The following is a 14,153-nucleotide window of genomic DNA, read 5'->3' on the forward strand; positions in this document are numbered from 1 at the left end:
AAAATCAACACAATCATGTTGTGTGGAGCACCCAATTTTTTATTTATACAAATAATACAGCCATTCTACTTCAGAGGGATGAAACGAGAAGAGTGTGTGGCTCCAATACCAGGGCGACCGTGCTTCACTGGCTTGTAGGTGATGGAGAACTCTCCCAAGTAGTGACCACACATCTCAGGCTGTAGAGAGGGGACAAACAACATGTTAAGTACGGAGCAATAGAATTTTATGTGACAGAGATCAGAACAAATTTACTGACGTTTAAACAAAACGGCTTCTCCTCAACAGCTTGAGCAAAGTGTAATTTGATGTGTACAAACAGGGTTGTGGATTTGAAAAATACAATACAGTAGGAATTCTTTTATACAGGATATGCAAGATTTACTAACGTAATGTATGATTCAAACTACTTTTGGCTGTCACCTTCTTTAAAAGGTGGATGCCCTTCCTGACAACCCCAAAGAGATGTGGGCCTACTCCCTGGATCAACACAGGAACCTTTGCTTGTCAGTGTAAACCTGTACACTTTGGAAACACAAAATAACACACTGACTTGGTCACTACCAAAATAGGGAAGCTTGGAGGCATGCAGGATCTGTGCACATTGAAGCTGGCATACTTAAGGGGTTTTACAACACCTGATTATTATGCATCATCCTGCATTCATAATCAATCACAATGGGTGATTTGGCTCATAGCATATTTTACTGTCAACTTAAAAATTGATGTAATTTTTTTTTTTTAAATTTAACTGGACAATATGGCAGGTTTAAAATTATGTCCAATACTGCAGTAGATTATGCATCACAGTGTACTCAATGTAAAGCGGTGACTTCAGGAAAACTAGTTTATAGGAAATACATTCTTGGAAAACTGATAAAGACCCCTTAGATTTTTTTTAACCAACTAAGACGTCCCATATTTTCTTTCAATTTAGTGTATCTGTATTTTCCCAGTGTACTAATTATCAGTCATGTTGAATCACTTTGACAACCATGGTCAGATGTAGCTACAGTTCCACATTATATTTTAGTTACATTTGATAAAAACGCTCCATGAGCCACTTGAGCTGAAAGTCTATTTTTAGAGGGCAATGAGTGAAAACTGAATGAGTTTGTAAATGGGCAAAAGGTCAATTTATTGGTCAGTTATACCTGCTGGACCAATGCACACTTTTGTTTGGGGCCTTTGTTTTTCCCCCAAAATAAATGATAATGGCCTATATGATCCATTTTATTGGATGGGTGCGCTGATTTAGTTCAATGGCAGAAATAAAGCCACCCCAGCTTTTCAAACTGTGCCAATTACCAGACTGACATCTCACCTTGATTTCAACCTGGTTGAAAGTCTTGCCATTGTACACTCCAACCATAGACCCAACCATCTCAGGCAGGATGATCATGTCCCTCAGGTGGGTCTTCACCACCTCTGGTTTCTCCATGGGAGGAGCCTCCTTCTTTGCCTTGCGCAGGCGCTTAAGGAGAGTCTGCTGCTTGCGACGCAGGCCACGGTTCAGCCTCCTCCTCTGGCGGGCGCAGTACAGCTGCATCAGCTGCTCACTAGAGGCAGGACACAGAGGAAAACAATTTAAATCAAGTTTCACGCCTCCAATTCCCAGATGCAAGTAAGAGAAGAAATCACGTGTCCATACACAAACTATTCAATGCTGTCAGACACATAAAGGTTAAAAAAAAAAAAAAAATGGCTGCCAATATTAGACAAGTAAATTCTAGTTTCAGTGTCCAGTCTCAAGCCTCTTTATTCAGTTTTGACCTGCAAGCATCAGAGTTGAATAAATCATCTTAAAAATTGGACAATTTTATTTGATTTTCAGTGAGTCAGTATTATCACTTAAACCCCTCTGTGAGTGTCTTACTGTGACAACAAATTACGTTATGTCAGGATGTGCAGTAGTAGTACAGTAACTCTAGTTGACTGAATGACATCACCAGTGACCGTATCAGTTGTGTCACTTACTAGGACATGTCCAGAAGCTGGTCCAGGTCCACACCTCTGTATGTGAACTTCCTGAAGGTACGCTTCTTCTTGATCTCGGTATCCGCCTGGAAGAAACGGGATCACCCCGGTGAGTAGGTAGCTTAGCATTTTACACTGATGCTTCAGAATTTAACAGGCGTCACTCATTTTCACCATTAAACGTCTACAGGTCGGTTTAATAACCCATGCACAACCAACTACAGTAATATTATAATGATTATTTTATTTCAGCTACTGCTACGAGTAACGCTCTACCACCGGGTTAGCTTAGCCATAGCTCCGGCTAGTACGGAGGCTGTAAACACAGTTTAATCTTTCATTTGGAGCAACGATTTTCTACTGGATGGTAATAAAAACTGTGGAACTACTCGATGACACAGTCAGCTGTTCAAATCAGCAACTTTAGAGCCCCGATGCATACAGATTGTAGTCTGACTAGCTGCGAGACGGAACAAACACCTACCATCTTGCCTGATGTTCCGGGGGAAAAGAACGGCCAGAAGTCTCGCAAGGCCAGATATCGCGCGATTTCTGGCAAACATCCGGTGATGTTTTCCGGGCGTTGATCTCCTCTGTGAACAGCAGGTGGCGCAGCTGCAGAGTTACTGCAGTTTGTGTCCAGTGTCAGATTTCAACCAACGTGTCCTGTTTTCATTACTGTCTGTGTTACCACAGATATGGCAGGGTTAGTTCTGCTTTTTAGGAGGAGAGAAGAGTTACACAAACAAAAACATTACAGGAAAGTAGTGAGCAGACAGATCTTCGCAGAAAGGCAGTAAAAGTGTTCCGAAATTCTTTAAGTCGGATGAAGTATTTTCAGTTCATGCAGTGTCCCAATTGGCCTCAAATCTTATGAGACCATTCATTTAAATAACTAAAACTCCTCACGTTTATCTCATGACTACATAGGTCTAGGTCGGAAACCCCGGGACTAAACATATACAGTTGCAGTCAGTAGTTTAAACACACTGGGGTTATGGGCATGAATATCATGGTAATTTGTGGCTTTTAAGAGTCAAGAGTCCAAGCTCATCAGTTCAAATAAATTTACATCAGTACACGTTATTCAGATGTATCACCACTTTGCCAAGGTCTGGAAGAGGACCCAAATTATCACCCTCAGATGAGAGAAAATTGGTTGGGATGATCAGGAACAACCCGCAAACTACAATAAACAACCAATTTGTTGTATCTTCAAGTGTCCTTTTTGGCTTGCCTGGTTTCACCTTGTGTATACAAGTGCTTCAACTTGACTTTGTATCAACAGCTAGACAGTTAACACTTGGACACAGCTGGGTCATCCAACAAGACAATGATCCCAAGAACATATTAAAACTGGTTTTCAAATGGCTAAAGCAGACCAACATTCAGCTTCTAGAATTCACCTCCCCAAAGCCCCGGGCCTTGATCCTATTGAAAATTGAATGATCAAATATTCAGTCAGAATTATTTGTTGATGTCAATTTCTGACCATACGTGTACAGTTTCTAACTGTCCAGGTTTATATAAAACTAGTTAACAGACTACGGATATATAGCAATATGTAACTTATTTTATTTGTTATACTGGGACTTGGTTACTTATTGCAATGTTATTCATGACCCTTCCCATCTTATATTACGTCATCTCTGCCTGGTTTGTTCTATCTTCAATTGTCCTTTTTAGCTTGCCTGGATTTACCTGTGACGGATGTATACATTGTTTCTTGGTTACACATAAATGCTATGGCACAAATTCAAAATATGTGTCAGTCTAAATAACACGCCCAAGTTCACACCCTGTATGGATTTCATAGTGAATAAGTATTGAAAAATTATAGCACCAAATCAATTGTGGTTTTATTGTTTTATTCTGTTTTTATTTTTATTTTAAATATATATATATAGATAGATATATAGATAGATAGATATATATAGAGAGAGATGGGAGTGTTTTGTTCACAGTTACATCTTTATGAACAATCTATTATCTCCAACATAGCCCAGAATCTATCTAGCCAAATTTAATGAAGCTTGGTGAGAGTGTTTTCAGAGGAAGACACCGCTCAATTTTGTACAGATCACTTTCCTTAAAACTGTGAAATAGTACACGGGCTTTGGCAGACATCTACGACCTCTGAATGTCTTTCTAGTTAGACAACTACTGAAAGGGCAAACCACACTGATTGTTGAACTCAGCCTTCATTTGGAGCTCTGCTGCACTGCTGACAAAACAAACACTTGCCAGAGCATTTGAAACCCAAACTTACAGCTGTTAATATGACAGTAGGTGTCTCACAGTTTTCCATGACACATGCACACAGACACACACACACACACCTACAAGGTCAATATAAAATCAGTTATGCTTTTGCAGATAGTAAATTTGTAAAGCCAAATTCAAACAGCATTTAAATACACGTTTCATTTGACTGAACTGACACCAGCACGCACTCACTGGACAATTCATATGCTACACCAATATGGACATTTTAGCCCTTATTGACATGATGCCAGATTGAGATCTGGTTACTGTGGAGGTCATCTGAGTACAGAAAACTCATTGTCATGTTCACAAAACCAGTTTGAGGTGATTTATGCTTTATGACATGGTCCATTATCCTGCTGAAAGCAGCTGTTAGAATTTTAAAAGGGATGGGCATGGTCGGCTACAATATTCATGTACATTGTGGTGTCGCCCTGTGCTGTCTTTTGCTCCTGTAGCCCATCTGCTTCAAGCTTTGACAGGTTCTGCATTAAGAGATGCTCTTCTGTATACTTTGGTTAATGAGTGGTTAATTAGAGTCACTGTTTCCTTCTTATTCAAAGCATTCTTTGAACTCTGACATCACAAAGGCCCAGAGGACCAGTTTGTGGTGTTGGATTTTTTATTTTATTTTTTTAATTTCAGGTTTATTTTTCAGAGTGTATTTTTACATTTATCAGTTTCAGTGTTTTAATCTTTTGAATTGTTATTGTATGAAGGCCATATGCCAGAGGCAAGATTTTGAAGAATCAGTGTAGGTGTTTTAATAAAGACATGACTCAGTCGTGTAAATATCCAAAGTCTAAATAAAGATCAGGTAAGTTGTAATAAAATTAATTAACAAATACTAAGGATGCTTCTTCTGTATTTGTTTTCCATGTTCACAAAATAACATATCCATTTAAATTTCATTTTCACATCAAGTTTTATTTAACAATAACCTTGCAAAGAAAAAGTGCTGCACACTGGTTATTTTCTCTTTCAGACCCAGAGATGGTTGTGTGGGAAAATCCCTGCAGATCAGCAGTTTCTAAAATACTCCGATCAGCCTGTCTGGCACCACCAACCATACCACATTGAAAGTTGCTACCATGCGATTGGCCGATTAGATATTTGGATAAATGAGCCATTATACATAGAGCGGCCGTCGAGTCTGTCTTAATTCAAACACACACACACACACACACACACACACACAAAAAAAAAAAAAAAAAAAAAAAAAAAAAAAGCAGCATAGTCCAATACCAAATTTTATTCAATGTCAAGGTACAAAACAGCCACCATTCAAAAAAAAAAAAAAAAAAAAAAAAAAAAAAAATATCACAAACATGTATAAATAATAATCTTACATGATCAAATATATGATTGGTTTGCATATCAACCAATATCTAATGAGCCACTGAAACATTGTTCACTGAAAGACAAAGAAGAATCCAGTATTCTTGATTGGAATGTTCAAAACTTCACTTGAGTATCATTTTATCCACTCCTCCACTGTCCAAAGAAAACAAGCCTCTCTCCAGTCAGATTGGTTATGCAAACAAAGGAAATATTTCCTCTGTTAAAAGAGTGAAATAAAGAAGTGAGAGAAATAGCAGAATTTAAAGAAGACTGGTTTGTTCTAACAAATCCATTTTGTTCCCTCATCTGCCAGAATAACCAAAACGGACGATTACCGCATGTCAATACTGAAAGGATGAAGAAGATACTGAAGTAACAACTAACACGAAATAAGTTTACATTCTCATTCACAGGATTTTTTTTTTCCTTTTAAAACACAGATGATACAGCTATTACAGGAACATAAGCACTGGTGATTTCATGGAAAGATGCATTTTCTCATAACCATTTATTGTTAACACACAAAAAAAAAAAAAAAAAAAAAAAAAAAAAAAGAAAGAAAGAAAGAAAAATCCCTAAGGTTTCACTTTTAGTTTATGTTGCCCTTAAAGAAAATCTTGGGATCCCTCAATGAAACTAATGTGTTAGCAAAGCCACAGGAGGACCCAAAAAAAAAAAAAAAAAAAAAAAAAAAAAAAAACCCCAACAAAAAAAATAAACCAAAACAAAACTTTGGCACATGGACAGAAATCCCTGGGATATCTAGCCAAGCCAAGTGATTGGCTTTTGTGGTCACTTCAAATATATAAAGAAATTACAGAAATACAGCTCATGATGATATGTGTAGATGGTTTTGTACAAACAGGGGTAAGAAGACATTTTCGTACAATACTAAGAGGATACGGCCTACAAAAAAAAAGGAAGAAAAAAAAAAGTGCAACATCCTAATGATATAAAAGATAAACCACCTTTCTGTCTCGCAGAACTTGCCAGCCTTACACAATCACGCTTTTCCTTCCTCAGCTCCCTCCAATCTTTTAATAATCTGTTCCATCATCTTGGTACACCTGCTCCTCTTCCTGGTAGCCTTGGTAGCCCTCGTCTTGGTAATCTGGGATGTAGTCACGGGCGACACCAGCTCCATTTTCATCACCTGGAATCTCAGTGGCTTTGGGACAGTACTTGGCATCGTAGATCTGCCGTCCCAAGCCAAAGTTCTGCCCGCTCTGGTTAGCCCCGTCTCTGTATCCCATCTGTAGAGACATGGTGCTGTTGTCACACTTCTCTGTGCCCAGCTTCTGGTCGTAAATGGCACGCCTCGTTCCTGGAGCCGTCATCCCAGCCTGAAGTGGAGACAGGAAAAGGAAAACTGTCAGATTTTGTGGAATTCTCCCCAGCATCCCCCCCCTTCCTCTCCTCCTGCTTGGCAAACACGAGACTGGCCCCAGACATTTGGCCACTGGGTTAAAGAATACATGTCATTCATCTAGAAAAGATCAGCAACACAGAGGATCTGTTGGGGAAATCAAATGCTACCCGGCAACCATTTATTTCCACTAACAGCAGCTCCCATGGTTTCAACAAACACAGAGCCATAATGTCATTAATGTACTCACTGTAACAAAATGAGCATTTTTATAAACTGAGAATATACGTTGATGTCAAGCTATCCTTAATCTAGTATTCTGCTGATGTGTTCAAATTGTTTCCTTAGTCTGTGTTGTAATTTGTTATGGCAAAAATATAACAAAAGACTTTGCTCAGACAGAGACTGAGCTTTGCCTTTTAGATAATACAGGAGTTTACAGCTTTCTACAAGACCAAACATGACCGTAGTTTACAGCAGGCAAAGAACGCCAAGGACAAGCCATAACCAGTGTCCCGAAGCTTATTTCTGCTGCAGTCCTTTAAGAATGCATACCTGACTCGCCCCTTTGTTTGTACCCATCTGCAGACTGATGGTGGTGTTGTCCATGGGGGCCTGGACTGGAGCCTTGGGATCATATAAATGTCTCCTGGTGCCATATGCACTCATACCTGCCTGACTGGCACACTTATTGGTCCCCATCTGAAAAATAGAACAATCACTTGTTGTATATAAATGATCAACAGTCATACAAGATCAATAAAGAGTTTTGGTGTAAACTGTTGCACAACATCACTGCATTTCTCACATTTTATTGTTTTGAGCAAGTGTGGGACTGTTGATACTGGTGCAACACTAACCAAACGTGTTTTAAAAAGTTTTGACTAAGCTGTTCCTCATATTTGCACCGCTCTCAAATTACAGTCGAGGCATTTCTTCATTGCTTGAGAAGTGCTTGTGTTTACTTGATACCCTTCCAGGTAATGGAGGGGGAAGGAAAGAAAAGTAGGGAGGTTTGAAGCATCAGTGACAATGTGCAGCTCTCGCACAGAAGAACGCTACTCAACATGAGATCATCATGACAAAGCCTTCTTTCACAACAGTTTCGCCACTTGCAGCAGTGAGTTCAGCTTTGCGAGCACGTAGCCCACCTGTCAAAACGCAGCCAGAATGATCAGATCATTTAAAAAAAATAAATAAATAAAATAAAAATTCTTATTTCTAATTTTTTGATCTTTATATTTCAGAAGAAAAAAAAGAATCAAGTTTAGTCCCTTGTCTGCATTTCCTTTAAAGCCCTGGCCCCGAGTTTCACTCTGCGAGCATCAGTCCTGTGATATTACTGACACTGAAAACTGTACCTGTAGGCCAATGACACACTGTCCAGCCTTCATCTTCTCATCGTCAAACATCCTCTGCTGCTTGTCCGCATACTTCACGCCAATGTCAACCCGCGACTGGCAGCCCTTGGTCTTGGCCTGAGAGAAAAGGCGGTGTAGAAGAGTTCTCATTAAACTGCGATCATTCCCCACAAAAAACTACCACTACCGTTTGTGATGCGACGTTTTTAGAGACTCACCATGCTGGCGAGGGCGAGCAGAGTCGTCTGGACCTGCGTCATGTTGCCATTCTCAAACAGATCATTGGCCTCGAAGATATCATGGGGCTTCAAGCCGTACACTGTGAGAGCTTTGATGAAGTTTGTCAGGTTCTCCAGCTAAAGCCGCACCAAAGTAAACAAGAGCGACAGGTTTTAAGCTGAAGCCGGGCGATTATTTCTCTGCCTGTATCCTCTCATTAACAAGTTGCAGTCAAATATTTTTATAAGCACTAACTATTAAGAAACCAGTTTCAGATAAAAGCAGAAGCAACACTGCTAATGTCCAAGTATAGCCATGAGTGTGATTCAGTGCACTGACATCCTCAGCACAATGCAGGGAAGAGGCAAGTCTAACTGCTTGCTGCACTTCTAGCGTCAATGAAGTGCTCCTGCTCACAAGTCTGCCGCGCCCTCAATTAGCTAAAATAAGACAAACTCACCTGGTGCCAGTTCAGTGCTGACTGGTTGATCTTTCTCACAGAGCCTGGCTGCAGCCTGTTAATAAGTCTGCAAAGTAGAGAAAGAACGGGGAAGAAAGAAAGAAAGTGAGCTTTCCAGATCTGTGTGCATATTAAAAACAGATGATCGAGGCCCTGGTGGTTTAGCGTGACAGAACTTTGATGTAGGCTCTGCTTACTCGCACAGGAGGACTCCGTTTTTCAGGCCTTTCTGGAAGTCGGGGCCGATGGAACTGCCGGTGATGTCTTCGATCCAGATCCTGAGCTCCTCTTCCTTCTGAGGGTCGTACTTCTGTGCAATCTAGTTGGTAACAAAGGTCAGAGGTCACATGTGTGTTCTGCAACCAAGTGGGTGGCTCTTTTGAAGAACAGTAGATGCAGTCACACCAGCTTCTTTTGTCAGCAGTGGAATAGCTCGCCCTGTCCTCAATGACCTCCCACTTCAACACTCTTAAGATATAAGAATTCTATTTTTCTCCAGCTGCTGATAACTGAGCCGCGCAAACACCAAGGACTGAGGTGATGATAACCAAAACACACACCACGAAGATTTCAGTTTTAGTTGTTGTTCGTTTTAAAAGGTTTATTGTGACTGCATGAGGCCAGGCTTCATGGTCATCCCCACATTTTCACTTTGACCGACTCCTACAGACAGAGTTGGTCAGATTTCATTCTCATAAATGGTGACTCCACTGTGACCCGACACACACATACACACCCCCCCACAGAAACACACACGGATATCCTGTTTGGTAAACTGTAACAAAGTCACCGGAGGCACAGGAAGGGAGCTGCTGTAGAAAGAACAGGGCGCGTCAGTTTTTAAGGGGCTTAACGTGGTCTGCTGACGGCGTCACGGTTGAGGCGTTACTCTGATTTAAAAGCTTTACCGACGGATGCAGAGCATGAGAAAGAGGCCATTCAGGAGGAGAATCGGGGTCACGTAAACAAACAGCAGTTTCATGAGCTGAATCTGAAAGGCGGACAAATGGAGAAAAGTGACCTAAGAGTTAAACAGGTCAGCTTTTCTCCTCCTCCAGTGAAAGAGAAGAAGAAGAAGGGAAAAAAAAAAAAAAGTTCTGCGTGCAAACTCACAACCAGCCAACAATTTTTCCTTGTCCCCGAAGGCAATGGGAAACTAAACCGCAAAAGTAACCTACTATTTACATAGAAGCAGGCCGCACACAGCTCACAGCTGGCTGCGCTCTTCAGGAATGCCTGTCTTCTAATTAAATTCCCTTCATCCAGTTATCCGCATATTAAAAGACAACACTGGCCGTTTTAATTGCCCGCAAGGAATCCGACACAGATGTAATTTCCAGCGACAAGCTGAACGCGAGGAATTCAGCCCGCAGTGCTGGGATAAAGGGAGCTGAATGAAGCGAGAAGGGCGCCGGATTGTGTCTGTGTGCCGAGCCGATGAATGGATGTGCACTGAGATGAATAAATAAATAAAACAGTTATTGCAGTGTATCAGTGAGTTTGGGGATTACTCTTACAAGCAAAGACTGTCTGTGTTTATCAGTTTGTAAGGGGGGGGGGGGGGGGGGGGGGGGGGTAGGTGGAATTTAAAAGCCTTCAATGCCTCACATTTTAAGGGTGAGCTACGTCACTGACGGCAGGAAATACCACTCTCTTTAGTAGACCCCCCCCCCCCCTCTCTCTCCTCCTTCAAGGACGCCTGTGGTAATGGACAGAGGAAATCTGCATGCTTTCTTTAAGTCAGCCACATGTTGTTCTGTGGAGATCTGGGGAGGGGATACGACCCTCTCTTTCTCCCTCGCCCCACACAAGGGAACATCCAAAGAATGCAGAAGGGGAGGGGGATGAGGTGGAGGTAAGTTAAAGTGCCCTTATATGCGGGTGTCAAGAGAATGAACAGAAGGCTAAGGACAGATCAGCTGTAACACTTGTGTGAGAGAGAAAAAAAAGCAGTCTGCTTCCCAATAACAACGAAATGGACAGTAAGTCACATTCAAAGTACTTAAAAAAAAAAAAAAAAAAAAAAAAAAGGGGGGGGGAGGAAAGTTGGCGAAAAGTGATGTGCCAACGTGATCGGGCTTGTCACCTCTGAGGTTTTAACTCGATGCGGCTGTGACCAAATAAACAAGCTGCTTTCCTCACGAAGGTCCCAATCAATAAAGTTACACATTACCCAGAACTTGCGGGGGGGTGTCAGTCGACACCATGATTTTTCACAGAGTGAGTGGCTGAGGAGGAGAGAGGCTTTGTCCCTGCACTGATCTGGCACGGTGTGGAGAGCAAAGTTAAAGCACGAAGAGCAGCGCTACACCTTACCGCATGAGGGGAAGTGGGGAAACTATTCTTGCAGAAACCACGAGAACACAGAAGCAATGAGAACAGTGGCATCCAATCCGAGGGCTAACAGGTCAATTACATTATCTACTAATGCGGGTCACAACGCAGGGCAGAGAGCTGCACGGGCGGCGGAAAATGCTGGAAACGGGGGTAACTTTTTTTTTTTTTTTTTTGCCACAACGACATGCTTGTTTGCCAAGACGGACAACGCCCATGGTGCGATTTTAAGTTAAGTCTCCTGCACGAGCAGAGGGACTAAGGAGGTCCAAGGTGTCTAACTAGACCACAACTTATTTCTTTGCAAACTATTCACACTCGACCAGAGTTTAATTATTCATTTTCCGACTTATATATGTATAAAATATAGTTTTAAATCTTTTTATTCAAACTCCCTTTTTACCCCCGCTGATTACCTTTTAACCTGAGCGCCATATTAAAATGGAGGCCAGGTGATTCTCGCGTTAAGAGAGAAGCGCAATGAAGAAGGCGAGAAAAGTTCAATGCGACTTAACTTTATATGGGAGAGAAAAGTATGGCCACCTACCTTGTTTTTCACTTCTGCGGATAACCCATAAGCCGGACCTTTGTTAAAGGAAGACATTTTCAAAGTGTTGAGATTTTTCCTTTGAGAGTGGCAAACAATAATAAAAGAAAGAGACTCCGACTTGAAGATAAAAACTGCGCTAAAATATCTTCGAGTTTGTCTTCCAATGAAACCTCGGACTGAACTAAATACTTCCTTTCTCTTTTACGGGCGCCAATTAGAGCGCTCCCACGGTTTCTGTCAAAGAGTCTTGATTCACGAATCAAGATAGTTCACCCCTGAACGGTCCGTCCCGGAAATGACCCTCCGAAGTTTCTAGGTGTTTTTTGTTTGTTTTGTTTTTTAATTGCAAACTAGCTGAAAAGAGTGATTATTGAATATTTAGCACAATTTCATACAGGTGAAGAAGGAGATCAGTTTCATGTGCTCTTGGTTACGTAATACAGTCGTATTTTTTGTTTATCTTGTTTTTATTTTATGTGTTTTGTTGTTTGTATCTGCATCTGTCTGGGTTAGCCGGTGTTGTGCCAAAAAGTGATTGTCTGCCAAAAACTGATTTCCGGTATTTGCCAAAAAGCGATTGCTCATATTTAAAGTGCTATAAGTAACTTGTTGGGCTATAATATGTTAAACATATGTCAAATGCATCCCTTATGGATGACATAAAGTCATCTTGAGCCACAAACAACATTCGTGTAGCAAGATACAAGCCGCAATCAGTTTTTGGCAGCGACTTTTATATAACCTTTATTTATGCAGTAAAAAAAATCTCATTAACATTAAAAATTTATTTTGTAAGAGTAAGTTGCCCAACAGGACAGCAGAAATGGCAGCAAATATTACAATAGTTCTGTAAAAATATTTTAAGTGGGGATAAAGGACCGGATTGGTTATAATGTAAGTACAAGTTGTAAAGATACTTAAAAAACAGATAATGTTTTAATTCTTTATGTAACCCCTTTGTATCCCCTGTTCACCGAAGTCTATTTACGAACATACGTAAAGATATTACACATAAAAAATACACAGAAACACTGGAAATCAGTTTTTGGCAGGCAATCACTTTTTGGCACAAGAAAGACTTTTAGGATTTTAGCATTTTGTGTGTATTTGCACTGGAGAATATAATTCACTGAAAGCATGAACCAGGTAACTAAATACATTAAATATGGGAGGTTAACTTTGGATTTCCAGTTTCATTTCGTTGTTCTTATCTTGCAAAGTGGCTTTACATATTTTAGTCTAGCTCAGATTCTCTAAACACGATCAGGTTTCAGTTTCATTTTTCATTAGCTGTGCTGTTAGTTTTAGTTTCTATCATGGCTGCTGTTTTCACATGTGATATTTGGAATAAATATAATAATAAAACCCTTTACTCAAAGTCAGGTACATGTCCAAATCTCAGTAAACATATGCACCAAATACTCTTCAAGCTGGTTATGCCAACAAATTTGGCCAGGCTGACAAAGATTGAAACTGAAGATATTTCCTGTATACTTTTTTTAAACTTTAGTTTTGCGAGTTTACAGCATTGTTTCAGTTCACTTTTTATTTATTTTACTGTATCTCATACCCGAAAAACACCACCTTCTTCTTTTTTTTCCCTGAAACCAGTGCAGTCTTTTTTTTTTTAAATCTTGGTCACCTTGTATGCATATCAGATTTTTTTTCTATGTAAATAGACATTTTATAAGCATGTATCCTACACTTAGAAACTGTTATGTGGCTGTTATAATTATTGTATTTATTATAAATTTGTATTTTTTTAAGTTTCTTGTAATGCTCTTAAGATAAACAATCCTTATAACAGAAACATCTATCGATTTTGTTACACTCATCCAGTTGAAGGTCGTGGGGACTGAAGTCTGTCATGACTGTCGTGGGGTGAGAGGCAGGGTACAACCGGAACAGGACACTGATATGTGGCATGGGTTGAAGCTAGAGTACCCAAAGAAAACCCACAAAGAAAAGGAAGCTCCACACAAAAAGGCCTCAGACTGTATTTGAACGCAGGATCATCTTGCTATGACGTGACAGTGCCAACTGCATGAAAGCTTTCAACTGATATGTAAAAACGACCCATTAGATAAAGAGCACATATATAAATAATTAAGCAATGCCTGTCATGAGTTTAAATGTATTTTAGGCCTCCATTCAAAACGCACTACTGCACTACTCAGTAAAAAAATATTTAAGCAACAAAGCGAGAGAGGGGACTTCTCTTGATAGTCCTGTATACTCTTCGTTCCACGCTTCGTTAATCGATCCTAAGCTCCACCTTTC

General features: G+C 40.4%; 2 protein-coding genes across 2 annotated transcripts; both read right to left on the minus strand.

Annotated features, from left to right (window-relative positions):
* Positions 1–18: 18 nt before the first annotated feature.
* On the minus strand, positions 19–2,530 carry rps15 (ribosomal protein S15). The gene is made up of 4 exons (XM_080861918.1): positions 2,462–2,530; positions 1,978–2,063; positions 1,325–1,559; positions 19–179 (listed from the first exon to the last, which is right to left on the minus strand). Exons 1-4 carry the CDS (start codon positions 2,462–2,464, stop codon positions 66–68), a joined length of 438 nt encoding a protein of 145 aa, XP_080718044.1. The 5' UTR covers positions 2,465–2,530; the 3' UTR covers positions 19–65.
* A 3,572-nt stretch (positions 2,531–6,102) lies between these two features.
* On the minus strand, positions 6,103–13,144 carry cnn2 (calponin 2). The gene is made up of 7 exons (XM_080861917.1): positions 11,871–13,144; positions 9,187–9,308; positions 8,990–9,056; positions 8,529–8,666; positions 8,311–8,427; positions 7,505–7,651; positions 6,103–6,926 (listed from the first exon to the last, which is right to left on the minus strand). Exons 1-7 carry the CDS (start codon positions 11,925–11,927, stop codon positions 6,621–6,623), a joined length of 954 nt encoding a protein of 317 aa, XP_080718043.1. The 5' UTR covers positions 11,928–13,144; the 3' UTR covers positions 6,103–6,620.
* Between the last annotated feature and the right edge of the window lie 1,009 nt (positions 13,145–14,153).

The sequence above is a fragment of the Rhamphochromis sp. 'chilingali' genome, assembly GCF_963969265.1.
Source record: "Rhamphochromis sp. 'chilingali' genome assembly, chromosome: 16".
NCBI lineage: Eukaryota > Metazoa > Chordata > Actinopteri > Cichliformes > Cichlidae > Rhamphochromis > Rhamphochromis sp. 'chilingali'.